This window comes from Amblyomma mixtum, chromosome 10 (assembly GCF_055824585.1).
Source record: "Amblyomma mixtum isolate Tamu chromosome 10, ASM5582458v1, whole genome shotgun sequence".
NCBI lineage: Eukaryota > Metazoa > Arthropoda > Arachnida > Ixodida > Ixodidae > Amblyomma > Amblyomma mixtum.
The window spans coordinates 19072532-19099972 of NC_143021.1; the positions used below are offsets into that span (position 1 = coordinate 19072532).

Sequence of the window (27441 nt, forward strand, 5' to 3'; positions counted from 1 at the left end):
CTCTCGCTACAAAAGAACGCGGTGCGTCGAACCACAACCAAGATATTACGAAGTAACCTTTCCGAGTCTTCCCTGGGACGCACACCTTTTTGGACCCTGATAGTTGGGACAGTTTTTTTGTCTTCGGGGAAAATGAGCACCTTCTGGGGAAGACTCCAAATGTCCCGATGGGTTATTTTTGGGACATTTTGAGGAGGTTTAGTGTTTGCCGGAATCACTACGTTTTTTTTTTAATTGCTTTGAGCTGCGCGCGCCGCGATGCCACCCCGCGGAGATGTGCATGGAAAGGAAGGGGTAGGCATCGACTTATATTTGGAGTCAACTTTTTCATCTGTCAGCGAAAGTTGCGATTTGGGTGGGGGGTGCCGACTTATACGAGGCAATATACGGTATGCCAGGTGTCCCAGCTAAATGTAACGAAGCTTTTAAAAAAAGATGAAGTGTCCTAGCTCAGTGAAACCAAATGAAGGTTGTTCAGAGTCGCGTGGCGTAGTCTGCTGTATTATTCAGTTTCTCAAAGTTAACTAGTGAAGTCTAATTAGCTAGCTTTTTAATTATTGATTTAAGGAACAAAGTACCAATGGAAAGTTGTAGATCGTCTCAAAAAATCGCTAGCAGTGCTGTTCCCATCAAGGTACAAATTACATAACTTACATTTATTTACTGGCCTTAAAAGAAAGCTATCACGTGACCAGCAGCAGGCTCACATCTCTGCCCCAGTGGGCATGCAAAGGTTCATCATCGGGGCGATAATTTCAGGGAAAAAACGGATTTTGTCCTCTAAGACGTGTCTTAGGACGTTTAAATGGCATCGTTGTCACATGGAAGCTTTTTTTTTATTATAAGTTATGGTTTAAAGGGTCTCTGAAAGGGGCTCTCAATAATGTTGCGGTAAGCCTACGACCTTCAAGGACGCCACTTCACAAATATCCTCCAGCAAAAATTTCGTTATGCGTTTTGTGGAATCTGCAGTTATCTGTATTTTTTTTTTTTTGAATGTCCATGTTTTCGCGCCTTTCTCTCTCCTCTCGTCGCGCACAGAAATGTCGGCGCTCCTCTGCCGGCCCCACCCATTCAACTTCTCCGCTGGCTGCCGACGCGCGTGGGAGTTCCCCGAAGGGGAGCGGAGCTTCCAGCCGCAGCCATAGTAGCTGCGGCACCTCAGATCTTGGCACGGCGAACCAATGACAGCTGTCCGCTGCTGACATAACAAGCGCCGCATGACGCGTTGCGCGCGGATTCAGGCGAAAGCCTGGCACCACCGGTCGCCCTGAGGCGTAGAAGCGCGAATTTCTAAAACACATTGTAAATGACCAGCTCGCTTTTGAGGTCTTGTACACGGCATGAACGCTCGGTGGCCTATACTCTACATAATGCAAGCGTATTATAGCCAACCTCAAGCACCCTTTTCAGGGACCCTTTAAGGCTGGCTGGCAAAAAAACTTTACAGCAATGGTATGTAGCTGAAGTCAATGATTAAAAAGTTAGCTGATTAGGCCTAAGTTTGAAGAATGAAAAATTACTGCAGACTAGGTCACGCGACTGTAAACAACCCTCAGTTGGTTTCACGTGGCTAGGACATGTGTTTTTTAAAATAAAAGCTTGATAACATTTAGCTGGGAAACCTGGTATACAAAGTTGCATGCACACACACAAACCTGCTCTGAATAGGCAATTTGCTGCTCCAAAAGTAACTTTGACCAATCGCATCACAGCACTTCTTCAGAAGAGACAGTTACACCCCTCTGCATTTGTACTGTTTTGTGCCTACCTCGCAGTGCAGTTTGCAGCCAAATAAATCACCAGATACAGTTTTGAAGTCTTAAGTATGATGTAATTTATTTTCATGTGAACACATAAAGGTACATTTACTTCAGTGCCACCCTCATAGCAGCGCACCACAGAAAAAGCTGCTAAATTTAGACAGAATATGCACCGTCTGGAGTCATATAAGCAGCAGTGCAACTGAAAACACTCGCATACAAAATCAAGGATAAAGTGCAGATGCAAAATACACACACGGAAATGAAACAACAGAGGCAAATCCTGCCACAGATAACCGGATAAAAATATCACGTGCCCCATGAAATGCAGGCCAAAAAGTGTAGCATACCACAGGCTATAAAAAGGAAAAATATGTGACTACATGCAGCAAGGAATCAACGAGCGGTGTAGGCTTGTGCTGAATGGGAAGAGCTGGACTGGTACTTGATCAAGGTGGGCTGCCACACACTGCCAATGCTCGAAATCACAGGCAGCGAAAATGAAAAATATGAAATCTCTAAGGTATACACAGGGAGAGGAAAATGGGTCAATATGATTGCATGAAAGCACCACCAAATGATATGCACGATTTCAAACTTTTAAGCACAGTCATAGTAAGCCACACCTTTCTGTTCTTTCTTTAGTAAATTTTAAAAGACTAAGGACACCTCATTTTAACTCTGCGTTTCATTTCAAATGATGCATTTTCGTTAGACATTAGAACACATGGATCACCATGTGGTATTCGCCTACAACCGCTAAATAATTTATAATTTAATTTCTATTTTACATGCTGTTTCGGTTTTGGGTTTATTGTAATTGGGTTTACTGCTGTAATTTGTAGTTGGCTTTTAGGCTGATACATAATTCTAATTCCCTACTACACTTAAATCAGCTTGCTTCAAGAAATGGACTGACAACAAATGATGTATCGGCAGTTATACAGCAGTTTTTCTCGTGCCTCACATGACCTGAAGACCACCTACATGTCACAGCCATGGTTCGGTTGACGAAACCGAAACAGCCCCAAAAAGAAAGTCAACTGAAAAATTATTTAGCAATTCTAGGCGAATATCACAGGGTGACTCACGTGAATAATGTGCAACACATAATTTGAAATAAGAAAACGTGGAAGAAAGAATTCGGTGCCTACAGTCCCTTAAGGCATGTTGAAAAGCCTTTTTTCCATAGTAGTATACAACTTAAATAAACAGCAGTTGGCAACAATGGGTGCAGTCAGCAGCGTCCTGTATAACTCTGCTGACCAATCACAACAGTAAATGAAGTCAGCTCCTTAATGTTTAACTATATCAAACAAGCTAGAGGCATTAAAATTCTCGAGCACAAAATTTTGTCTCGTAGATAGCTCCTTTTTTAGGTAACAAGAGAAACTTTAACAACGGACTACTTTTTTTTGAGAAGGAGGAAGTATGTGTGGTGGTCCTGAAAGTGGGCAAAGGTTCACTGCAGAGTTAAGTTGTATACAACACTGCAGAGTTGTTGTATCCAACTGTAATATACTTTACGCCCAATGCCTACAAAACAGAATCCCCACAATCTTGATTTCTCGCTAGGCTATGGATGAGGCAAGTATGTGTTGCCAGTGCTGCAGTTGACCACTACGCTCCCATTTCCTTAGCAGCACATTGAAGCAGCTGTCTTCTCATCTGGTCAAGGGTGGCAGGGTATGAGTACTTAAAGCTGGAAAGGCAACATGTGCAGTCCAGCAGAAAACACTGTCATCTGTGCATTCTGTGGGCGACAACGATCAATCTAGACATCTGGAGGGCATCGAGAAGACAGAAAGCAGATGTCAGTAGGACATTGCAAGGAGGCTTGAAGTGTGTCTTGAGGATGTTGACAGGATATCCTCTCATCATCTCTGAGGGTGTCCCTTGGACATTCTGTGGATGTCCATCCTTGTCAAAACGAGTGTCCAGGAGATGTCCACATAACATCATATGGGCATCCATGGACACCCTGTGGACATTTGATATCTTCAGGTCAATATCATGTGGATGTCCAAAAGATATCACTTGGTTGGCTGGGCAAGTAAGCAGCTGTAATCTCCTTATCACTATGCATGAATGGTGCATTCAATAGAGATGAGTTTTGCGATGCAAATGCAACAGCAACGCTCGCACACAGAACTACACGTGCCAAGTGATCATGCTTCCGCAAACCACCTCACAGGGAAAATAAAATGATAAACGAAAGCACAGAATAAATAATGTGACTACAGCAGGAACGTGGGGAGAACCCTGACATGACAGAAGGGATATGTGGCATGCCCAGCACTCAATCATCTAGGCCTAGCACGAAGTCACCCAAGCAACTGCAACTGAGGTGTTCGCTCAATAACCACATGCAGCTGACTCCTGTTAATCTGAGGCTGGTTTATTCGCTTTTCAATCTGACTGCATTCAAGAATGCTAATGAGTGCCCATGTTTTTTCGTGGACGAGGAAAAAGCCTGTTAATTTTAACTTAGAACATGCCAGATGATTCGAACTAGAGACCACTTCCAGTGAGTTGATTCCCGATTACAAGAACTATCGACTTTGCAGACGAGGTAAAAGGGGTACATGTATTCTAACTGAAGCATCAGATGACTGACAGCTATCAAACAGGCCCCAAGCTTCCATGCACCTTCTTTGAATTAATGCAGTTTCATAAAGCTGTAGCTTCTCCCCTCTATACAGCATGAGTTCCCTCTATACAGCATGATTTTATTCAGACAACAACTATATGTATATGATTATGGCAAGGATGCCCAGGAGTGCCTCAGCTGATGCGAGAGCTGCACTTTAAGTTATGAGAATGGCTCTTTGTGCAAGAAAACAATACCAACCAGGCTCACAGAGAGAGAGAATGTCAGAGTTCTGACATTCCAAGATCGTCTGTGCTATACTAGTAGTATACATGTAGATCCTAGTCCACCTTTAAATCACACTTGGCATGACTGTCTCTGCAAGGCTCAGATTAATGAAAGTCAACTGCATGTCCCTGTTCCTTATTTATCACATTCACTTTGATTCTTAGCAGGTGTAGGCATGCACCATCGAGTGGGAACAACAGAGCATTGCACAAAATAAAAGCAGAACCTTGATGTGGGCTACTTGATGCATGGCTGATGAAATTAGAGTTGCAGAGCGTACAAGGGCATGGACTATGTAAAAGACGCGCGTAAACACAAAAGGCGCTAGCTACCGAATGTCTCCTCTACCTCCTTTTTTTCTATAACTCTTTTGCACCTCTACCACAAGTAACCACACAAGTGTACCAATGAGGGAATGGAGCAAAGCATCCTAAAGGACTACTTTGTGAGGAAAGCGTGAAACACAGCTTTGACCTGCCTTCTTAAGAAGCAGGTCTGTTGGATGGATGCATGTGAGGTCACATGATACAGGTGCGGAAGCGTTATAAGAGATGTTATGCAGTTAGTAGTTAGTGCCTTGAGTGCTGAACGTCTCTCTCTTGCAGAGTTCATTCCATAGTTCACATTGCAACACCTATTTCGTCTTGAAAAAAAGTAGTGTATAATGAAGGCAGGCCACTGCAATGCAGTCTTTGACCAAGCTGAATGTAGCCCACTCTTAAGAAGAAACGCTAAACTACAAATGCTGTCTATATATATATATATATATATATGTGTGTGTGCATTTATAAGTATACATACTACTTCTGTACCAGTTTAACTAGATAAAAGGAAGCATGGATTGTTCAAAATGTGCTGCCCGACCCCCAAAGAAGCTGAACTGAATCAACAATGGAAGGCAACCCAAGCAGAGGCATTTAAAATGTAATAACTAAATAAAAAGACTTTGATAAAACTGCCAGCTAGTACTAGCAGCCGTGCTGTGTGCCACACGCCTCCACAGCATACATACAGAAATCGACCATTTTTACATCACAGATAAACGGCCCAGAATCACAAGAAGCTACAGCCATACAATGCGTAAAGGTGCGAACTTTACGCCCACATCTACAATATCCACTACAATATCCTAGCACCTTGCAGGCACTGACATGTCACTCAAGGAGGAGCTCAGATCAGACAGCACACATTGTGGCCTGCTCGAGGAAGAAGTGTTTTGCCACCACACAAGTCTTCTGCGAAGATAGCAGACACAAGAAAATGTCACAGTAGCTTAGACGCGGCCAGGCCATTCATCTGCACCACATGGAAAGCGTGTCACTCCCAAGTGACGTCAGGTAGTGTGAATGTCCACAGGATGATCGTAATCAATCGCCAAGATGCCAAGGCCAGTGCAAAGCTGCGCTTGCAAGACACTCGCTGCTGAACAACTCTCGCTGCAAGAGCAAAACACAAGGCACACATAATGGTTGCACCCATATAGAAAATACTAGCCTGGAGCACAGACCGCACAGTCAGCCAGGGAAGCAACAAACGAAAAACGAAAAGTTGAAAGAAAAACGTCAGCTGCTCACAAGACTGGTTGCAAACTGCCACAGCAGCATTGACCCGCAGACACAGCAACACCAATTCACACCTACGGCGTGCTGTCTCGTGTAGCTTTTCTATGAAGTGGGAAGGCGACTGCATGGTGTGGGAGCATCCATTTCAGGCGGTTTATGGGCCACATCTACATCGGAAGCTAAAGAGTGAAAGATAAACGGTGCAGAGGAACCTTGCACTGCATTCGTTGGTTTTTTTTAGTCCCCCTGCTGCACCTTTTGCAGCCACTGACAACGCTGCTCATGAGCAGCCTAAAGCATAAACAAACCCTGCTGTCTTGGCTGACTCACATAGAGAATGGAGCAAACATGCTAAGCAGGAACAATGCTAACATATGATGAGCAGGTCATGTTAAATGCCGCCCAGTTCAACACACCATTCCCAAGAGGTTCTCCACAGCCTCGAGGCATCTGGATGTGCTTTTCATAGTATCGAAAGCACAGAGGCCCATTGACAGGCCTGGTGAAAGTCTTTCCCAGCTCAACTGGCTTATGGAACAATTTCCAGTTGGTTCCAGTTGGAACCAACTGGTTCCACTTGGTTCCAACTGGAACCAACTGGAAATTGTTCCATAAACCAGTTGTGGTGCACACCGAAAGCACCACAAGGTCGGGCACAGGAGGCCATGAGCATAAAAGCACCAAAAAGGAGTCTATAGTAGTGAACACATCATGTGACAATCAGCTTGACAAAATGTGCACGCAGCGTACCGGTACACAGCATATGTTGCATTTCACCCGTCACAGCTGCAGGCTTGTTGGAAAAGAAAAGCATGCAAAATTTTACTGCCTTACGCTGAAAACAAACATGATGCACAGGTGCTCAGCACAGCACCGATGCTGAGCCTAGCACGAGTTCCAGCATTACCAGAGGTAGTCTGTACTGGACCACACTTTCAAGCTGTACAAAAGAAACATATTTAACGGTACTGCACACCAGAATGACGCATACCATTTCTTTCATTTGCACTGTTTCAATATCCAAAGGTCTACTCAACACCTTTTGCTAGCTATGAACCGCCGACCCTTTGCCCCACAACCCTTGCAAGTTCCGGCCACTAGCAGCCTTAAAGCAGTGAGCATGCAAAACAGAAGCTCCACCACTGTGGCTGTCTGATATGTCAGTAGGGAGGTCCAAACAGGCCTCAAAGCAGCTGCATCTGAGCATGAAAGGAGCCGACGTGTAGAAACTAGAGCGTCAACTTCCTCGTGGTGCAGCTTATAGTAAAAAAGTTTCAAGAGCAGACCCCATGGAAGCGTGTCGATGTAACGTACAGCTGGCCTCTCAGTTTAACTTCGCTATGTTTCTAGGTTTGCACTTCCCAAGCAAAAATCAACAGAGAAAGAGTTTGAGTGTTGTATGAAAAAGGAAAACTCGGCTTTTGTGGGTGGCTGCTCTCATAACTGCACTACACAGCAGCAGACAACACACTGTCACCACGCTCCCAGAGGCATCAAGGCATATATATATATATATAGAATTAAGGGTTTACAACAGTCCGATTATCTTAGTTTATTACCAACAGTTTCAGACGGAGGACTGTCCTTCATCAGGGTATACAGACGTCTGTATACCCTGTATACGCATTGTGTGGTATTCGTCTGTATACCTCGATGAGGGACAGTCCTCCGTCCGAAACTGTTGGTAATAAACAAAGATAATTGGACTGTTGTGAACCCTTCATTCTACAAATCTTCCTGGCCCATTGAACGATAACACCTGCTACTATATATATATATATATATATAAACATTGAAGGTGAGTAGAATCGCAATCTGAACTGCTGACCATGATTAACATCTTCTTGCTGCTTTGCAGTGGTAAATCAATCAACTGGCTTTATCAGCCTTATTTCCATTCCAGCAACCCTCTACAAACACACCTACATGCACAATGAAAAGACATATGATGTGTCCAACTGACGGTGATCTCCAACAAAAAAAAAAAGAAAAGAAAAGGTGGCCTTGAATGTGGCACCTCTCCTGGACATCACTTTCACTAGAAAGTGCCACGACCATAAATCATAAATGCGGCTGCGGTAGCAACGATGGAATTCTAGCAATAGTCACTCAATTTGCTAACGTCGTAATTGGGGGGTGGTCATCCAAAAGCTCACCTAAAAGGACCTCGCCAGGTGGTCATGGACGTAGAGCACAATGATAAACAGACCACACGCATTTACATCCCCACAACTTGCACATACGTACCACCAAACACAATCGGAAGACAGAGGCAAAGAGAGAGGTCACGAATTGCCCAATAGATGGCGTCCCTTGATTTCTCTAATGGAAGGGCGTGTCTCTTCACCATTCATTTGGGTTCGAGGGAATAAAAAGCACAGCTGTAAAGAAAGAGCACCCTGTGGCCAGCGCTATCACAGTGAGCGTGTCGAAACCCAACTCTCGCACATCAAGCACACGGAAGAACTCTAGGCAGACTGCATAGCACCGCATGGACAGTCTCGCGCTGCTGCCTACGAAGCCGAGAGGAATGCTATGCGACAAAAATTACCCGTTTCAATCATGCCTCGCTCAGGGACATTCAACCAGACAGCAAGGCTGAAAGCCAAGTTTCATAAACCTGTTCTGCCAGGATAAAATACAGATCTGTTCTCAATAGTCAACAGAAACAGAGGAAATGCAAGAAAACTAGCTCCTCCAACCAAGCAGTGCTGCCCTCTGCTGCCCGACAAAAGGGACATCTGTCCAGGCACACCGGAGACCAATGCAGCGTTGGCTATGCCTTCGCGCGTGGAGGGAAAAAACAGTACCACCTCTCCGCAATGAAGTTTAACTATACGGCATTCAACATAGGACCTCTATTCCCATGCTAACGACAGTGAAATATGACATCTACAAAGAGCACTGCTGATGACCTAATTAGCTAGCATTTGGAGAGGCAAGGTCTTGCATCGCAACACCGTCACTGTGAGGAGCCTGCCCGAAATCAGCTGCCCACTGCATTTGGGTTCTAGTGGGTAACAAAAGAGGGTACCCCTCTAGCCTCCCCCATGCAAAATCAGCACGTTTGCTTTGTTTGGAGATTACACAAAACAGGATATAACAACAATTTTAGCACTGCTTTTAACACCAACGTCCAGGTATTTAGTACCTTAATTTGTTTTAGAAACCAAGATCCCGGCAGTAGAAATTAAGCCCTTTGGAGGAGTTTCCAGCAGTGGACGTCTCATGTGAGATATTTTTCTCGCGCACCTTACGATGGGCTAAATTCTTAGTGTACTGGGAATATTAAAAAGTATATATTAATGGGCATTTGTTAATACTTATATTATTCTTTACTCTACTCAGCTCTACTGAATTCCCATGTGCACCTTAGGCAAGCACTGTGTAAACAAGTAACACAAAGAGATGCCAGCATGGATGCTGGCTGCCTTTCTACTTGTGCACGAAGGAGAAACAGCACGCAAGAAGCTATGGAAGGAATACAATCTGTTGATAAAGTATTGTCTATCTTTATCATGAAGACCTTAAAAAATTTTTCCATCTCAACCGCTGGCTCGTCTGCTGGAGAAACTGTGCATCGAGCTTGAATACGAGCTTGAATATCGCATCGAGCTTGAATACGAGCTTGAATATCGCAACGTTTGTCTCGTAGTAAGTTTGACAACGGCAGTTTACCTAGTCCAGCCGCGCATGATGCAAACCCGTAATCATCTGCGCTGAGACTGAGGAACCGAAAGCCACCAATGTTGTTTTTCATGGATGGATGGAATATAGGAGTGCCCCCTTGAAACAGAGTGGTGGTGGCGCCACCTGTAGTCTGCAGAGGGAACCATCACGATATAAAAGGCACCGAGGCAAACACTGCAAGGTGCCTGGGACCCTTGATGGAGCTATCGCCACCGAACCCAGCGCTGGAGGCTTTCAGTTCATCGATCTAGGCGCTGATGATCACGGTTTTGCACCATGCGCAGCTGAACCTTGCAAGTACTGACAGAGGTTATTGCCATATACAAACTCTGAGTGAAGTTTGACCGCCAACGAGCTAATGGTTGAGGCGGGAAAAGTCTTAAAAGTCTGCACTATAAAAATACACAACGCTGTACATGCGTAGGCACACAACTGTCATTGCCTTTGCAAAGTTGAACACTGGGAGAGTGAAAGAAGCTTGGTTTGTTGGGGTTTAACGTCCCAAAGGGACTGAGGCTATGAGAAGGAAACCTCCTTAAGCCAAACTGGGAGCAACACAGTTGCTTGTGCTGGGAGTTCTTTCAGGTGACAAACTTAGGTCTCTGTGCCCCCGTCAGCACACTTTTTGCCTTCCCGGCGACTTTTATCTCGATGGCCACATGACATTCGGAGTCCAATTCAGCCACAATTAGTGTTGGAAGGCCTTTCTGAGACATCAGCACCTCCGAGTCATTCCCCCACTCAAATCCTCCACCAAGCACCGCAGAGCGGAAGAAAAATACAAGGTAGTCTCTCTGACTGCCCCAAACAAAATGCGAGCCACAAGAATCGGCCACGCCAGGCATCCAATTATGCGAGGGTCTGAACAACCTCTGTAACTTGTGCTTCTGAAGCAGACAGTTACATAGGCACAGCTGACAGATCAAGGCAGTTGCATATAAGCTGCAGCAAATATTGCCAGAGACGAACCTCAACATTTCACAATCGGTGCAAAGCTTGAAGTTTTTGAAAAGTATCCAGAGCACTTAGCTAGCAACTTTATAAACAATAAAAGCATACAGCAGTAACAATTGTGCAAAGCCTCCACATGAAAGCGAGAACAGCAGTCAAGTGCTTCCATGCACGGGCACTGAGACAATCTATGTACAGTTGCCACCAAAAGTTTATAGGATGGGGGCTCACAGAAACCAAATTTTTTCCCAGCAACTCTGCTTCATGACCCACTCGCCTGGGGTAAATACACCAGAGGATGTACTATGCATGTCTCCACATACCTGCAGAAAGTTCAAACAAATGACCTGCATGATTGCGCAACAAAAAAATTTTTTTACATATCCTGCAAGTCGCATCTGTCGATGGCTTGCATTTATTCTACAATTAAGCAAACAAGGGAAGGGGAATGAGGGGCTCGTTATAAATATGAAAGAAGCCAACAGCCACAGAAACCAAGGGGCACAGGGAATTTTTTTTTTTTTTTTTAATTTATTTATTTTGTGGTATTGATCAATTTAGAATATTACTGAACATGTCATCGCTTAAAGCTAATTGATTAGAAAAGCAGAAGAAAAAACAACCACTGCCGCCGGTGGGATCCGAACCCACGACCTCCGAATTACGCGTCCGGTGCTCTACCTCTGAGCTACGGCGACGGCTGTCAAATCTTCTGCTTTCGGGGGTATTTATGTTTACAAGTAACCTAACCTTGAGAGTGTTCATCAGCGCCACCCACGTTCATAAGCGGCGGACGTAGAACGTCCTGAGTAACCGTAGGTAGTGACGTAGAACGTCATCGAACGGAGAGGGTGGAAGCTGCGTGAGAACCCTCTTATGCTTCCTATGGAGTCAAGGCTGCCAGAACCGAGGCCCTCGCTAAGCAATTAAGCAAACAAGGGAAGGGGAATGAGGGGCTCGTTATAAATATGAAAGAAGCCAACAGCCACAGAAACCAAGGGGCACAGGGAATTTTTTTTTTTTTAATTTATTTATTTTGTGGTATTGATCAATTTAGAATATTACTGAACATGTCATCGCTTAAAGCTAATTGATTAGAAAAGCAGAAGAAAAAACAACCACTGCCGCCGGTGGGATCCGAACCCACGACCTCCGAATTACGCGTCCGGTGCTCTACCTCTGAGCTACGGCGACGGCTGTCAAATCTTCTGCTTTCGGGGGTATTTATGTTTACAAGTAACCTAACCTTGAGAGTGTTCATCAGCGCCACCCACGTTCATAAGCGGCGGACGTAGAACGTCCTGAGTAACCGTAGGTAGTGACGTAGAACGTCATCGAACGGAGAGGGTGGAAGCTGCGTGAGAACCCTCTTATGCTTCCTATGGAGTCAAGGCTGCCAGAACCGAGGCCCTCGCTAAGCAATTAAGCAAACAAGGGAAGGGGAATGAGGGGCTCGTTATAAATATGAAAGAAGCCAACAGCCACAGAAACCAAGGGGCACAGGGAATTTTTTTTTTTTTTTAATTTATTTATTTTGTGGTATTGATCAATTTAGAATATTACTGAACATGTCATCGCTTAAAGCTAATTGATTAGAAAAGCAGAAGAAAAAACAACCACTGCCGCCGGTGGGATCCGAACCCACGACCTCCGAATTACGCGTCCGGTGCTCTACCTCTGAGCTACGGCGACGGCTGTCAAATCTTCTGCTTTCGGGGGTATTTATGTTTACAAGTAACCTAACCTTGAGAGTGTTCATCAGCGCCACCCACGTTCATAAGCGGCGGACGTAGAACGTCCTGAGTAACCGTAGGTAGTGACGTAGAACGTCATCGAACGGAGAGGGTGGAAGCTGCGTGAGAACCCTCTTATGCTTCCTATGGAGTCAAGGCTGCCAGAACCGAGGCCCTCGCTAAGCAATTAAGCAAACAAGGGAAGGGGAATGAGGGGCTCGTTATAAATATGAAAGAAGCCAACAGCCACAGAAACCAAGGGGCACAGGGAATTTTTTTTTTTTTTAATTTATTTATTTTGTGGTATTGATCAATTTAGAATATTACTGAACATGTCATCGCTTAAAGCTAATTGATTAGAAAAGCAGAAGAAAAAACAACCACTGCCGCCGGTGGGATCCGAACCCACGACCTCCGAATTACGCGTCCGGTGCTCTACCTCTGAGCTACGGCGACGGCTGTCAAATCTTCTGCTTTCGGGGGTATTTATGTTTACAAGTAACCTAACCTTGAGAGTGTTCATCAGCGCCACCCACGTTCATAAGCGGCGGACGTAGAACGTCCTGAGTAACCGTAGGTAGTGACGTAGAACGTCATCGAACGGAGAGGGTGGAAGCTGCGTGAGAACCCTCTTATGCTTCCTATGGAGTCAAGGCTGCCAGAACCGAGGCCCTCGCTAAGCAATTAAGCAAACAAGGGAAGGGGAATGAGGGGCTCGTTATAAATATGAAAGAAGCCAACAGCCACAGAAACCAAGGGGCACAGGGAATTTTTTTTTTTTTTAATTTATTTATTTTGTGGTATTGATCAATTTAGAATATTACTGAACATGTCATCGCTTAAAGCTAATTGATTAGAAAAGCAGAAGAAAAAACAACCACTGCCGCCGGTGGGATCCGAACCCACGACCTCCGAATTACGCGTCCGGTGCTCTACCTCTGAGCTACGGCGACGGCTGTCAAATCTTCTGCTTTCGGGGGTATTTATGTTTACAAGTAACCTAACCTTGAGAGTGTTCATCAGCGCCACCCACGTTCATAAGCGGCGGACGTAGAACGTCCTGAGTAACCGTAGGTAGTGACGTAGAACGTCATCGAACGGAGAGGGTGGAAGCTGCGTGAGAACCCTCTTATGCTTCCTATGGAGTCAAGGCTGCCAGAACCGAGGCCCTCGCTAAGCAATTAAGCAAACAAGGGAAGGGGAATGAGGGGCTCGTTATAAATATGAAAGAAGCCAACAGCCACAGAAACCAAGGGGCACAGGGAATTTTTTTTTTTTTTTAATTTATTTATTTTGTGGTATTGAGGGTTCTCTGAGGGTTCTCACGCAGCTTCCACCCTCTCCGTTCGATGACGTTCTACGTCACTACCTACGGTTACTCAGGACGTTCTACGTCCGCCGCTTATGAACGTGGGTGGCGCTGATGAACACTCTCAAGGTTAGGTTACTTGTAAACATAAATACCCCCGAAAGCAGAAGATTTGACAGCCGTCGCCGTAGCTCAGAGGTAGAGCACCGGACGCGTAATTCGGAGGTCGTGGGTTCGGATCCCACCGGCGGCAGTGGTTGTTTTTTCTTCTGCTTTTCTAATCAATTAGCTTTAAGCGATGACATGTTCAGTAATATTCTAAATTGATCAATACCACAAAATAAATAAATTAAAAAAAAAAAAAATTCCCTGTGCCCCTTGGTTTCTGTGGCTGTTGGCTTCTTTCATATTTATAACGAGCCCCTCATTCCCCTTCCCTTGTTTGCTTAATTGCTTAGCGAGGGCCTCGGTTCTGGCAGCCTTGACTCCATAGGAAGCATAAGAGGGTTCTCACGCAGCTTCCACCCTCTCCGTTCGATGACGTTCTACGTCACTACCTACGGTTACTCAGGACGTTCTACGTCCGCCGCTTATGAACGTGGGTGGCGCTGATGAACACTCTCAAGGTTAGGTTACTTGTAAACATAAATACCCCCGAAAGCAGAAGATTTGACAGCCGTCGCCGTAGCTCAGAGGTAGAGCACCGGACGCGTAATTCGGAGGTCGTGGGTTCGGATCCCACCGGCGGCAGTGGTTGTTTTTTCTTCTGCTTTTCTAATCAATTAGCTTTAAGCGATGACATGTTCAGTAATATTCTAAATTGATCAATACCACAAAATAAATAAATTAAAAAAAAAAAAAATTCCCTGTGCCCCTTGGTTTCTGTGGCTGTTGATTTATTCTACAAGGCACGTAGCCTCAAGAACCATTTTACTACGCATTATGCACCACTCCCAAAGCTTGTGAAAAAGAGCTGCCTCTCAGTGAAATATGAGTGCCATCAATATAAATCTTGCGAGTGAGTAAATAATAGGCGGAACCAGTTCTCAACTCTTTCTGGCAGCCTCCGCAAGAACAGGTCCGAGCCACATGGTTGACGTCCTTCACCACAGCAGAAGGAGGAAGTAGTGATCACAGTGCTGGAAGCAATGGCATATCGACGAAGCAACTCTCTGATATGCCCTTTTGAAGGAACCCTCGATACTTCGAGATTGCCAGGGAGGCAAGGGTGCCCACTCTGTGCTGCTATGCTCCCACGCCAAAACCTTCCTTACAGTCTACAGTAAGATAATTAGCCTGTTCCGAACAACCCCTGACAGCTTGAGGTCAACCCTCAGAGCTGTCCAACACAGCCTAACCTTAAGTCATTCTCTCCCCAGTCGCCCCCAAAAAAAATCTGGACTATATCCCTGGCTCGACAAAATAAAAGAGAAAAAGACCGTGAACAAAGTTGAACAAGTCAAGCCTTTGGTTGCTCCAGTGTGGTGCTTTAAAGGCGCCCCCGGTGTCGCCAGGCCTTTGCGACGGCAGCGCGCTCAGCTTCCGAGAAGCCCAGGATGGACTGGATGGCGCTCAGGTGTCCTCGGCAGTCAGACCGGTCCGTCAGGAAGTAGAACACGGCGTCCTTGAGGAAGCGCAGCGTGTACTCCGCCTGCCGCTCAGTGCCGGGGCTGCCGCGGAACGCCCCCCCGGCCGGCAGCGCGGAGCTGGCGGCCTCCGCGCGGTGCTGCAGTTCCTCGTTGCGCTCAAACTTTGCTGCTTCCTGGCCCTTCCTGTGAACAAAGGCCGACGTGAGCTGCCGTCCCCCCTTGGCAGAGCACGCTTGCAAATGGCCATATGAGATCACATTCGAAATTTTGCTGTGAAAGCAACACTACGCTAGTCGCCAAGCCATTTCACGGAGCTCTGGAAAGGCCAAGCTGCCCATACGCGAGGAGCCGGTGACATCACACGGCGCCGGAGCCACCCTGCACTTTCCATCGCCTCCCCAGTCTCCTTCTCTCTCTCTCTCTCCCTTTCTGATGCTCAGTAGCGATTGTTCGTGGTGTATATAAAATTGGCAGTAGCTCAGCTCTGCTATGGCAGGATATACGTAGCATAGCGTGAGGTGAGGGCGAGGTGTCCACATCTCAGTGCACTCCTGAACCAGAGGGAAGGCGCATAACTGCCCTCTTGGAACAGTGGACACCCCAACCATGCTTTGTGCTAGGTAGGGGTAGGGACAGGTGTGCGTTGCATGCGTTGCAGACATGCATGCATTGCAGCCATAGGGTGTCGGAGTTCCTTGTGTTCATTGGCCTTGGCGTTGACCACGTTTTACACTCCAATCATTTTAAGGAAAGGAAGGGGAGCACATGTGGCCAGGCACCAGTGACCTCACTTGCTCCTCGCATATGCGCAGTATGGTCCTGCAAGAGCATGTGAAATGGCGAGACTGTGGGCAATGTAGCTCACGCAACAATATATGGCTACGCGCACATGTTGCTTTCGCGATACTCCAGGCTTAACCACAGCTAAACCCCAGCCAATTTTTTTTATGAAGAACATAGCACTGAAAAACACAAGGACACGAGACAAATACCAGGAGAAAAGTATTTGTCCGCATCTATCTGTCTTGCGCCACTATGTTGTCTGGAGCGCTGAAATTCATTAGGAAATGGCAAACCAACCAGACCAAACTGCAGCATTACTGAAATTTAATTTTACCTCATTAAAGGATTCTGCTGTTCGCAGCTCGAAATAAACGGTTCTGAACAAGTCTTCAGCCCAGATTGCCACAAGATAAAGTATCGAAAGGAGAGAGACATGATGACATCTTTGAGACGTAACGCAGACTTGTCAGCCGCTATCCAACACTGCTGCCAGACTGCATATTTTGCTGTGCTGCTTGCAGATGGCACACCGATTCATGTGCCATGAAGAATACCTCAGCCTACAGTCCTGAACAGGACAGCATGCGCAGGTACTGCATGTGCCACACGAGCACATGCAGTACATGGCCTTCCAGTGAGGGAAATGGTTGCTGTCGAGGCAGACTTCTTGGCATCTGCTTGTATTCTTTTATGACCCTGAACTTGACCTCAAATGATGACAATGACAGCTGCAACCATTGCTCACTGCTTGTACGAACAGTTAATGGACGTAAACAGGAAACTCAACCACGGATGGTGATTTTACCAGCACTTACACAAGAGTGCCACTACTGTGGAGCTATTGGTGCAAGCTTCATTGCAACGGTAGGCCAACAGCACCTAGAAGTGAGAGAAGGTTCTGCCCAACCTTCCTTCTCTCCCAGGTGCACACGGCAATACAGCAAAATATTTTACAGTCAAATGGGGTGATGTAGCCTGCCTTAGGCACACACGCAGACAGAGGCCTCCCACATGCACAGTCACTTGCATGATGTCAAGACGGAAGACCAGCAAGTCTAGGTGGTGTTGGCTAGCCTGTCTAGAAACCAGCACAAAACCTCAACCTCGAGCCCTCGCAAGGTGAAGGGTCCGCAGACTGATTCTGAATGTGAAGTTTCACAACGGGTGAGTGAGTAGGCTCACCTGTACATCTTGAGGTACATCTCGCTGTGCCAGCGCTCCTGCTTTTCAATCTCGGCACGTGCCTCTGACAGCTCCCGCTCCAGGTGCCGCAGGCGCTCCTGGGTGCTCTCGTACGCCGGCCGAAGCTCCAGGTACCTGGCAAGGGTACATCGCGTGAGGAATTAAGAGAAGAAACAAACAAAACACTCAGACCTAAAGCCCGACATCTCCCGTGAGTTGAAGCTTAAGAAGAAAAAAAGACCATATCCTGTCCTAGCAATTATACAGAGCACATTTAACCCCTGCCAATGGTATGGTGCACCCTTCATGCTTTTGCAGTCACAGCAGCATGGCTCACACATTCTAGGCTTTTGTGTCGGTCGTCTGTAGGATGGATGAAGGCCTGTTTAATAGTAGCACCAACTGGGCCACTACCACCACCACATGCACATAAAAAAGGGAGAGTAGAAAGTACGACATGAAAGGCAAGAGAGATGCGCGCTGCAGCCATTGCCATGTGTGCCTAAGCGACAATTAATGATGACTGCTCGCAAGGCACCATCACCATGTGCATGGTGAAAAGCATGTTAGAACCAAACCATTTGCTTTATCAGGATTCTACGCTACCTTGGGTACACCCTGCTAGGCTACACTAGGCAAGGTAATTAAAGGGACACTGAGGAGAAATTGAAGTTGACTTGCATCAACAGAATACCAGCTCCTGATTACAAAAACGCCACTCGTACTGACAACAAAGCTCTTGTAACGTAGAAAAGAGCAAGAACCAAAATACAGGTATCGCCGCCACAGGCCAAACTCGCAAGTACAAGCGTGGTGACGTCATAGGACAAAACAGTGTTGCTAGAACCAATGCTTCCAGTGACACTGGGAAACGAGAAGCCACGAATCACTGAGGCGCCGCAAATGCAAGCGCAAATCTTCTTGACGTCGCCAGATGGTGCCACGTACTCGACAGCTACGCGTGCTCCTGCAGCACCGGGACCAATCAGCGCCTGCATGCTCACAGCGGTATGCGGGCTCCCGGTATTCCGCTAATGGTAACAAGGTACACGGTATGCTAAAGGTGTCTATTTGCGAGAACTTCGTTGACGACTTCGAGAACGGGATCTATTATAACGCTGGCAAAACGCCGGTGCAATTGTAAACGAAGCGACGGCCGCAATAGCCAATAGATGCCTTCAACGTGCGGCCGGCGGTAGCTTTCTTTTCAGCTGCTGCTAAGCCGCACTGCTGGACCGCACTGCTGGAAGCCAGAAATCACAGAGTCTGCGTTACGTCATGTGCACGTCATGTTTCACGTCACTTAGTCCTGTGTCGTCATAGGAGAATCCCAAGTTTGAATCAGAGCGGCGGGAAAAACTTTTTCAACTTTGAATCCAAATTTCTTAGAAATAAAGGCATCTTTCGCTGCCGGCCAAGTGGCAACAAAGCCATGAAATGCCGCACCATCGGATTTTACTATAAAAAAAATATTAATAAAGCTCTCCTCAGTGTCCCTTTAAAGCCCAGACCTCTAGACACTGAACGTTGCTCTGCTACTGAACCCCCAGCTGAGAGCGAGGCTGGTACGAACAGAGGTACAAGACCACAACTAGTAGCTGCACAATGCAGGAGGTGCAGCACACAGCGTAAAAGTAAAATTGGCATGAAAAAAAAATTAGAAGAAGAGATGCAGAGAACACGAACGCTACTCACAAATGAGGGTGCTACTACTGACCCACCTTTTTTTCACTCATTTTATACGTAACACACCAACTAGCCCAAATTCATGCTCAATTCAGCCCAAGTGTTTCAGGGGGAAAGAAAAAGCACCTGGTGACATGAGTCGACTGGCAAGTGGACACGTGCTGCCACAATGCATCTGCGTGACGGGATGTCGGCGGGCCACGTGTGTCGCACGGCGGAGGTCTCTCCACCATGGGGCTGCTTCAACATCGCCATGCAACGGGAGCAGTAGACGTCTCAGCATGCAGCATGTACACGCAGAAGAACTAGCAACAACAAAGGGTAAACAAAAGCAACGTAGAAAAGAAAAATGGCTGCTTCATCATATGGAGAACGAAAGAAACAAAATGTGACCAGCAAGCACTGCAGCAAATGAAGGCAGGAGGTTCCATGCTTGGCAAAGAATATAGGGCAACACAGAACAGCGTCCCCCTCACCTTCTCCCATTTTCTCCAGCTGTGCCTTCAGTGTGATTTGCAGCGGACTATAATGAAGCTTCAGCAAAAGATCTTGACAGGGTTTGTGCAAACCTTAAGGCTTTTCAGAAATTGTAAGGGACACTTAACACTCCGCCTTAAGGGCGTTACACAACAGTGTCAGTGGGTTAATGCCCATAAAAGTGGAATTGAGCATTCTCTACACTTTACATTCATGGATCCCTGGGAGTCCTCAGACCACGCCTGGCACAGTGGTGCAGCAGTTAAGCGATGCGCCACTGCACTGAGACGGCAAATGCTGCCACCTGGTGGGGCTTGCTGAACCCAGATATCTCTTCTGGAGCAACCTCTCATGATGAATCATTAATTTAACTGCCAACTGCCACGGTGGTAATTTTGCTCACGTTCCAGTGGGCAGGTTGCACTGACACCGCAAGGTCACGTGACCTAAATGGCTAGCTACCTGCCTCCAGGTTGCTCATCTGGAGATTTTTCATGGATTTTTCGCTCACGCTCAATGACGCCAAACACCAATGACCATGCCGGCTTTTCTGCGACATGAGCTCCTTAACGCTATTGCGTTAAAACTGCTACAGAGCTCCGCCAATGAACAATACCGTCAACCACTTATCATTACGCTATCATGCTGCACGTCGGATGCGTCGACACTCGAAGACAGCTCTTCTTGGCAATGAAGGGAAGGTTACAGCTACAGGAACAGAGCATACATAACTGCGTCATTCCGCCAAATAGTTCAACCGTAAGATGGTGCACCTGGCCGCCTGACACATAGCTCTCTCTGTGGTAGCTTCATGCGTCGCTGGTGTAGCTAGTGCCATCTATGGAAGCTTCTCCTAACAGCAGGTGCCTAGCACATTTGTTGTGATTAAGAAGACTATTCTCTTAACTTTCCAACGGTGGTACTAGTTGGTAGTTGCATTAGAAATATGCCATGAATAACCAATATTGACAATGCCTTAGGAGAAAACTAACAACTGCAAGCATGAACTACACAGGAAAAAGGGGCGTGTTCCGGCTTGATAGCTTTCGTTCCATAGCCAGAAAAAATTGTCAAGGAGTACAGCGTACTTCAGCAGCCTCAGTACCAAGCCTGCAGTAAGAATGGTTTATGGTTTATGGGGGTTTAATGACCCAAAGCGATTCAGGCTATGAGGGATGCCGTAGTGGAGGCCCCGGAAATTTCGACCACCTGGGGTTCTTTAACATGCACTGACATCGCACAGTACAGAGTAAGAATGGGTTATACATATACATTGCTTACGCTTTTCACAGGCCTCTTTTCTATTTATTTACAGATATTGTGGTATTGGTACAAGAGTTTTCCAGGGCAGTTAAAAAGTTGCTTTCAGACTAAAGGAAAGTAAGAACCAGAGGCAATGCGTCTCTAACCTCTCTTTCCCACTTCACTGGGGCTGGAGTGGCGCGGGCGGGGCACTGTTATTTCTCTCACTTTTTCTAGCCCCAACGTTACAGGGGGGTTGGCAGTGGGGCTCACTTGGTGTTGAGGTCTCCCAGCATCTGCAGCAGGCTCTCGGTGCGTTGCTCATAGCGGTGCTTCAGCTGGCGGTACTTGCGCCGCAGCGTCTCCGAGCTGCTGCCCGACGAGCGCCGCCGGGTCCCCTCCTCGGGAAAGGACTCCGTGGAGTCGTCCGACTCCTCAGACACGGGCAGCTCGTGCGACTCAGGCAGCCCTGCAGCCATGCCACAGCACACTTATCATCATCATGGGTTCAAGTTAATCTCCCATCCTGGAATTCACACTGGAACGGTAATGTGCCCGCCTCAGCGAATGCGTCCGATCGACTGGCAGCCCCAAAGGAGCGGCACTTTGAAACATTTTGGCAGTCATGTGAGAAACTCATCATCATCATCATCAGCCTGACTACACCCACTGCAGGGCAAACGCCTCTCCCATGTCTCTCCAATTAACCCTGTCCTTCGCCAGCTGTGGCCACCGTATCCCCGCAAACTTGTTAATCTCATCCGCCCACCTAACTTTCTGCCGACCCCGCTACGCATGCCTTCTCTTGGAATCCACTCCGTTACCCCTAAGGACCAGCGGTTGCCTTGCCTTCGCATTATGTGCCCTGCAAAAAGCCCACTTCTTCCTCTTGATTTTGGCTAGGACGTCATTGACCCGCATTTGTTCTCTCACCCAGTCCGCCTGCTTCCGATCTCCTAACGTACCTATCCTAACGTATGTATCTTACCGGTACTCAACCTATGGGGCAGAAACGTGGAGGCCAACGAAGAGGGTTCAGCTTAAGTTAAGGACAACCCAGCGAGCTATGGAAAGGTGAGAAACTATGCACCTGAAAAACCTCTGTTTTGACTGGGAGCAAGCTCTGTCGCTGGAGTAACTACCATTGCACCCGAGGGACTTCTTTGATGCACTGAGCTTTGATGGCCCGCTGGCAACCAGATGTCAGCCAGCGAGCTCATTCCTGAAAGGAGTCGATGTGGGCTACCACACACCGAGCCCTGTGTTCGAACCAGAAGTTTAACTTTCAGGGTAGCTAAGATGGCTCCCCGTAGCACTGAGCACGGCTATGTCCCGTAACTCCTGTTTTTTCTGCGTGCATGCACACTATAAACGGGCTCCACAAGTGCAGACACCATGTCAAGTCTGCCATATATGCACTGTCCTGTAGCAAATGTAGACTGCCCTCTACATGAAAAAATTGAGTGGTGCTGAACTATTTTCTGGTTTGAATATTTTGGCCGTTAGGTGCGGGTGCCAAGCTTATCAAAGAGCACAACAGCATAGCCTCTTTCCGAAAGGTTACCGAGGGTAGCCTGCAAGTTACACAAAGGATTGCATTGGGCCAGTGATGTGTACACACTGAAAACAAATCAAGCACAATGGTGTCAGTATGTTCTTTAATATCGTTTGAAATATAGCTTTTAAAGATCCCTGTTCTTGGAGATGGTCACAGTGTGTCTTTTATTCAACACCACCTTTAAGTGAGATTTCCCGGCAGGCACAGTACTTAGCAAGCAGTGGTGACATGCCATGCGGTCACATATTATCTCCTGTCACTTAACCCCTAATAATGCACAAGCTGTATGCACGTCTCACATGCTTAAAAATGGTAAAATTGCAATCAGAATGGCTCTATGAATTTAACGACATCACTTTCAAGCTGTTTTGACCACTGATTCTTCAGAAAAAAGGGGGTACAAGTTTAGTAAAGCAGAAATTTGGGCAAGTTAGTACGTGTTCATTTTTGCTCACATCAAACTGCACATCTGCACTTGTAAAAACACAGAGAAGACCAAGGAAGCCTATTAGCGAAACAGAAAAGCGTTTGTTCTTATTATAGTTGGGTAGTATTCAGCACGTGCACATAGGTGCACTGTTGTCCGTTTTCCAGCACTTGAAGCGAGTGGGACAACATGAGTCCCGCTGTCCTACAAAGGGCTAATAGTCAGCTTAAGCAATAGAACACAAGTCTTGAAATCAAACTAGCAGGGTGCAACAATATGTCTGCACTCTTGAATTCCTGTTCGCTATCAGATGAAAAATATTCAGAGAACCAGAGAACTGTTTGTCTACTCGCTAACTACCATGGCCAGCAGAGAATGGTACATTTCAAACGTGTGTGTATGGTAGGTCATGCCGACCAACCATACATATGTGGTAGCACATTGGCATAATTACAACATCTGGTAGCTTTTCGAGGCTGGTAATATGATGCGTGTGCCGTGTCAGATGCTAAGCGAAGCTATGTGTGAAACCACCTTCCCAATTAGAGAAAATGAACACAAACCACTCACTGCACATGAAACACAGAACAAAATTTCTAACACTACTTGGCTTTGCAGTAGGATATTATAATGCATACTGGTAGCATATGAGTATTATCATCATCATCATCAGCCTGACTACGCCCACTGCAGGGCAAAGGCCTCTCCCATGTCTCTCCCATTTAACCCTGTCCTTTGCCAGTTGTGGCCACCGTATCCCCGCAGACTTCTTGATCTCATCCGCCCAACTAACTTTCTGCCGCCCCCTGCTATGCTTGCCTTCTCTTGGAATCCACTCCGTTCCCCTTAAGGACCAGCGGTTATCTTGCCTTCGCATTACATGCCCTGCCCAAGCCCACTTCTTCCTCTTGATTTCGACTAGGATGTCATTCACCCGCATTTGTTCTCTCACCCACTCTGCCCGCATGCAATCTCTTAATGTTACACGTATCATTTTTCTGTCCATAGCTCGCTATGTTGTCCTGAACTTAAGCTGAACCCTCTTTGCTAGCCTCCATGTTTCTGCCCCCCAAGAGTGGCCTACAAACTGGACCCCAGGCCCACTCAGGTCCAAGGGTGGCCCCTCACCAGCAGCCTCGGCTGGGCACGGCCCATCGTGCTCTTCCCCTTCAGCTGGTTCGGGTTCCTCGGGCACGCTCTCTGTCCTCGAGGGCAGCACGTCACTGCTGATGCCGCTGTCGCCCAGGGAGGTCGCCTCCGCTCCACGCTCCTCTGCACTGCTGGCAACACCGTCCTGGCCCTGCATTGCCCGCCGACTCAGTCACCCCTTGCTCTCTGCAGTGCCTTTCAGAAACTCTTCCGCAGTTTCACAGTGCAGCGACTCGAGGGTGAAAAGGGTGAAGGCAGCCACACACACTAATGGAGGATCACAGCCACTGTGCTTACAACTAGTGCGCCAACCATTTACTTTTCTCGTTTCCCCATTTCCTTCATGAAGAGAAAAAAAGTTCCTTCGATTCTTTAATTTTACAGCGATAGGCATTAAGGTCACATATCCTGCTTATGAGGCATCACTAACGGTGTAGCACGCCAGGTGCAATGTGCCACACTGATTGGTCAAAATAGCACAAAAACGCACTGACATCACGACAACCCACCACAGTGAATGGCCAGAAAAGAGTGACGTCATGGGTAACATCAAAGACAGTATGCAATGCTGATTCGTCACAGCAGAGTGATGTCACGCATGACAACACACCACACCACCGACTGGCTAGAATGCCAATCGTTCGTTGGTACAAACACAGCGACGTTATTCATGACGTCAGTCATTTGTCACTGAAATTCACGCAACCACAAGGGTAACCATTTAACCAATTGTTTACACGTATGTAGTTCACAATGAGATATAATGGATACTTGATAATTTTTCTAAATTTATGAAAAACGGTGGCACAATTCATGCAGCCGCATTCCATCTAGCAAACATCCCTCCGCACTCTAGCTCAGGTCAAATGCAGAGTGAATAGCTATGTCAGCCACATCCGAAATATGTTAGAGACAAGCGTGTCAGTGCTTGCCACGAGAATGAAGGAGAGTTCAGTGGACTGGTATAACTGTTATTTATCGTTTAGACAGACAGCCTGATGACAGGCACAAGAAGATGGAAAAGGAACAAGAACTGTTGCACACAGGTTGGATATGCTTGTCGCACATGCTGATAAGCAGCTCTTGTTCAATACGCTCCTGAAGTGGCAAACACAAATGACGCACTGGACGCAGTGGCACAGTTATACTAATGATGGCTACAAATATAGTCAGTATGGGCAATACGAATGTCGTGTTTCTTTAGATGACGGGACTGAAGAATGTAAAGGACTGTAAGAACGCAGGGACTGCATTCTTCATGGATGCTGTCACAATCCAACACAAACATGCAGGCAGATGCAGAGGTGAAGCCAAGAATGATTTCTAATTACGGAGCCATATTTAGCATGAGCACTCTTCCCCTGCACGGAGGTCACATGGGGCCAGGCACGTGGCAGTATGAAGGAGGCATTGCTAACAGGAGCACACACGAGACATCAGCAATAACTACTGCTCAGCCAGATGACAAGAGGGACACTCTGGTGGCAGCCTTCTGCCTACCCATGTCAATCTCCGGGCTCTTTCACTATCTCTGCGGTGCTTTGTGCCAGGCCAACTGTATGCATAGTAGATGATACGCAGATCAGAGGAAGCACAATGATTGAAAATGTTGCGTGACATAGATGCACAGGCGATACCTGATGCGATGAACTGCAGGCCTCCTATGCTGTGCTTTGCTGCTGGAGAAACGGCAAACCGGACAACCGGGCTTAATTTAAGGTGCTCACATCCACTTTGGGAGGTAGAAATGCAAAGATCTGGGTCATGGTTGCATGGGTATACACGGTTATATGGTACATGGGTACATGGTTGAACTCGAATCCCAGCCGACAAAATATTTGCAAGAGGTGAAGAAGGAGCACAGACAGGACTAAGACTGGACTTGCACGTGTGGCGAGTCGCAAGTTCAGCATTTGTGCTGTTGTCCTCAGCTGTAAGGTAAAGCCATCAGGAGGGAGGATTTACTGACGGGAAAGGCAGAGAGGTTGGCCTGAAAAATGGACATCTGCCCTGCTACTCTGCTCTGGGGAACGGGAAGAGGAGAAAAAAGAGGGTCACGATGGGGGATGATGATGCTGGGAGGAGGCAGATGATAAAAGACAAGGCTCACTTGCCAACATTATAAACGCGAGTCAAGGCTCGTATCGCTTAAAAAGCATGAATTTTCGAACTATCCGGTCAAGTGCCGAGGATCAAATCCCCTGAGAGGGGCCTGGTGTCAAAAGACTTCAAAACAGATGCTAGCATGAGTCTTTCTCGTGCATATGCTAGGCATGCCGCTAAAACATGCTCTACAGTCTCTAGCACGTCACATGTGATGCATATAGCATATAGCGGTTTATCCTTGTGATGTTGAATTGGGCTAGTGGATGGACGACGTCAACGATAACATGAAGCTGGGAGAACTAGGCTATTACAGGTAGCACTGTTAGAGATGCAGCAAGTGTGCAGTCATCTTAATTCTTAGCTCCAAGCACAGTGCGACTGTCTCCCATTGGAAACCCTCTCCAGTACCAAGGTGTCCGATAGGTGGGTGCCTTGCCTGTGGGAGGGATCCAGCCTGCAGGGCCTGCAGCTGTACGGTGAGTTGGTGCAGGCGCTCGTCGCGCAGCCGGGCCTCACTGGTGGCCCGGGCGAGGGCAGCCCTTAGCTGGCGCAGCTCACGGTCTTTGCGCTGCGTGGGTGTCAGGTAGGTGTCCGTCTCCACAGGCCTCTGGCAGTGTAGCACTGAGCGGCAGCTGCCCCGACGGTGGCACGACACGGCCGTCTCCACAGGGGGCGCCACTGCGACAAAGCAGGCACACACTCCACTGCTATCAAAGCTCCTTGATCACACCAGCTGCGAAGCAATGCTTCGCAACCTAACCTCGATCTGTGGCCATTTTGTGGAGGTTTACTGATGAAGACAAAAGTGATGAGCCAAACATAAAAACTGTCACCTAGCATCACAGTTAACTTCATAGATGCAGAAATATTTTGCTTGTTTTAGCCTTGATTTATATCTCAGGCTATTATAGCTATATATTTTCGCTGCTGCATCTATTCCACTAATTTCACTTCTAGATGGTTTATCAACCATCTAGAAATTTGCAACTTGAATGTAGTTTACATTACTGGCTATGGGTGTCTTGACAATTTGCTGGACTGTGAGTTTTGCCCCAGTCAGACCACCTGATTTTATCTGATAGGAAACGGAGCTCATCGGCTTCATTGGTATAATCCGATGTCACATATCATCGGGAAGTGATGTAACAAAAAGAGAATTGGGCGTGAGCGGAATCTGAGCCCATGGTGGCGCAAACAGACCAGCTTCGCTGGCCGCTGCATTAGACCAATACGTTATCGCCACAGCCTACCATCCCTAGTGTTAAACTACCAGACTCTTGCACTATGCTTTGGATGTCATATTTTTATTGTCATTCATTCGTGCACAAGTCAGTCCAAAAAGAGCAAGTCAAAGAG

At 47.0% G+C, this 27441-nt stretch overlaps 1 protein-coding gene across 4 annotated transcripts in view; it reads right to left on the reverse strand.

The window, feature by feature from the left end:
* Positions 1-1812: 1812 nt before the first annotated feature.
* Positions 1813-27441, reverse strand: part of LOC149325275 (uncharacterized) — a 45695-nt gene continuing 20066 nt past the window's right edge. Inside the window, exons 3-9 of one of the 4 annotated variants that reach the window (XR_016286426.1) lie at positions 26522-26763; positions 23959-24130; positions 21119-21314; positions 19253-19366; positions 17441-17575; positions 15326-15658; positions 1813-6077 (exon numbers count right to left, since the gene is read on the reverse strand). Coding sequence is in view for 3 of the 4 variants with exons in the window: in XM_089563903.1 (XP_089420029.1) it covers positions 15376-15658; positions 17441-17575; positions 19253-19366; positions 21119-21314; positions 23959-24130; positions 26522-26763 (1142 nt within the window). In the remaining variant the exon portion in view is untranslated. Of the gene's footprint in view, positions 6078-14708; positions 15659-17440; positions 17576-19252; positions 19367-21118; positions 21315-23958; positions 24131-26521; positions 26764-27441 lie in introns of those variants that run through there. The other 3 variants (XM_089563904.1, XM_089563903.1, XM_089563905.1) reach the window with 3 other exon arrangements.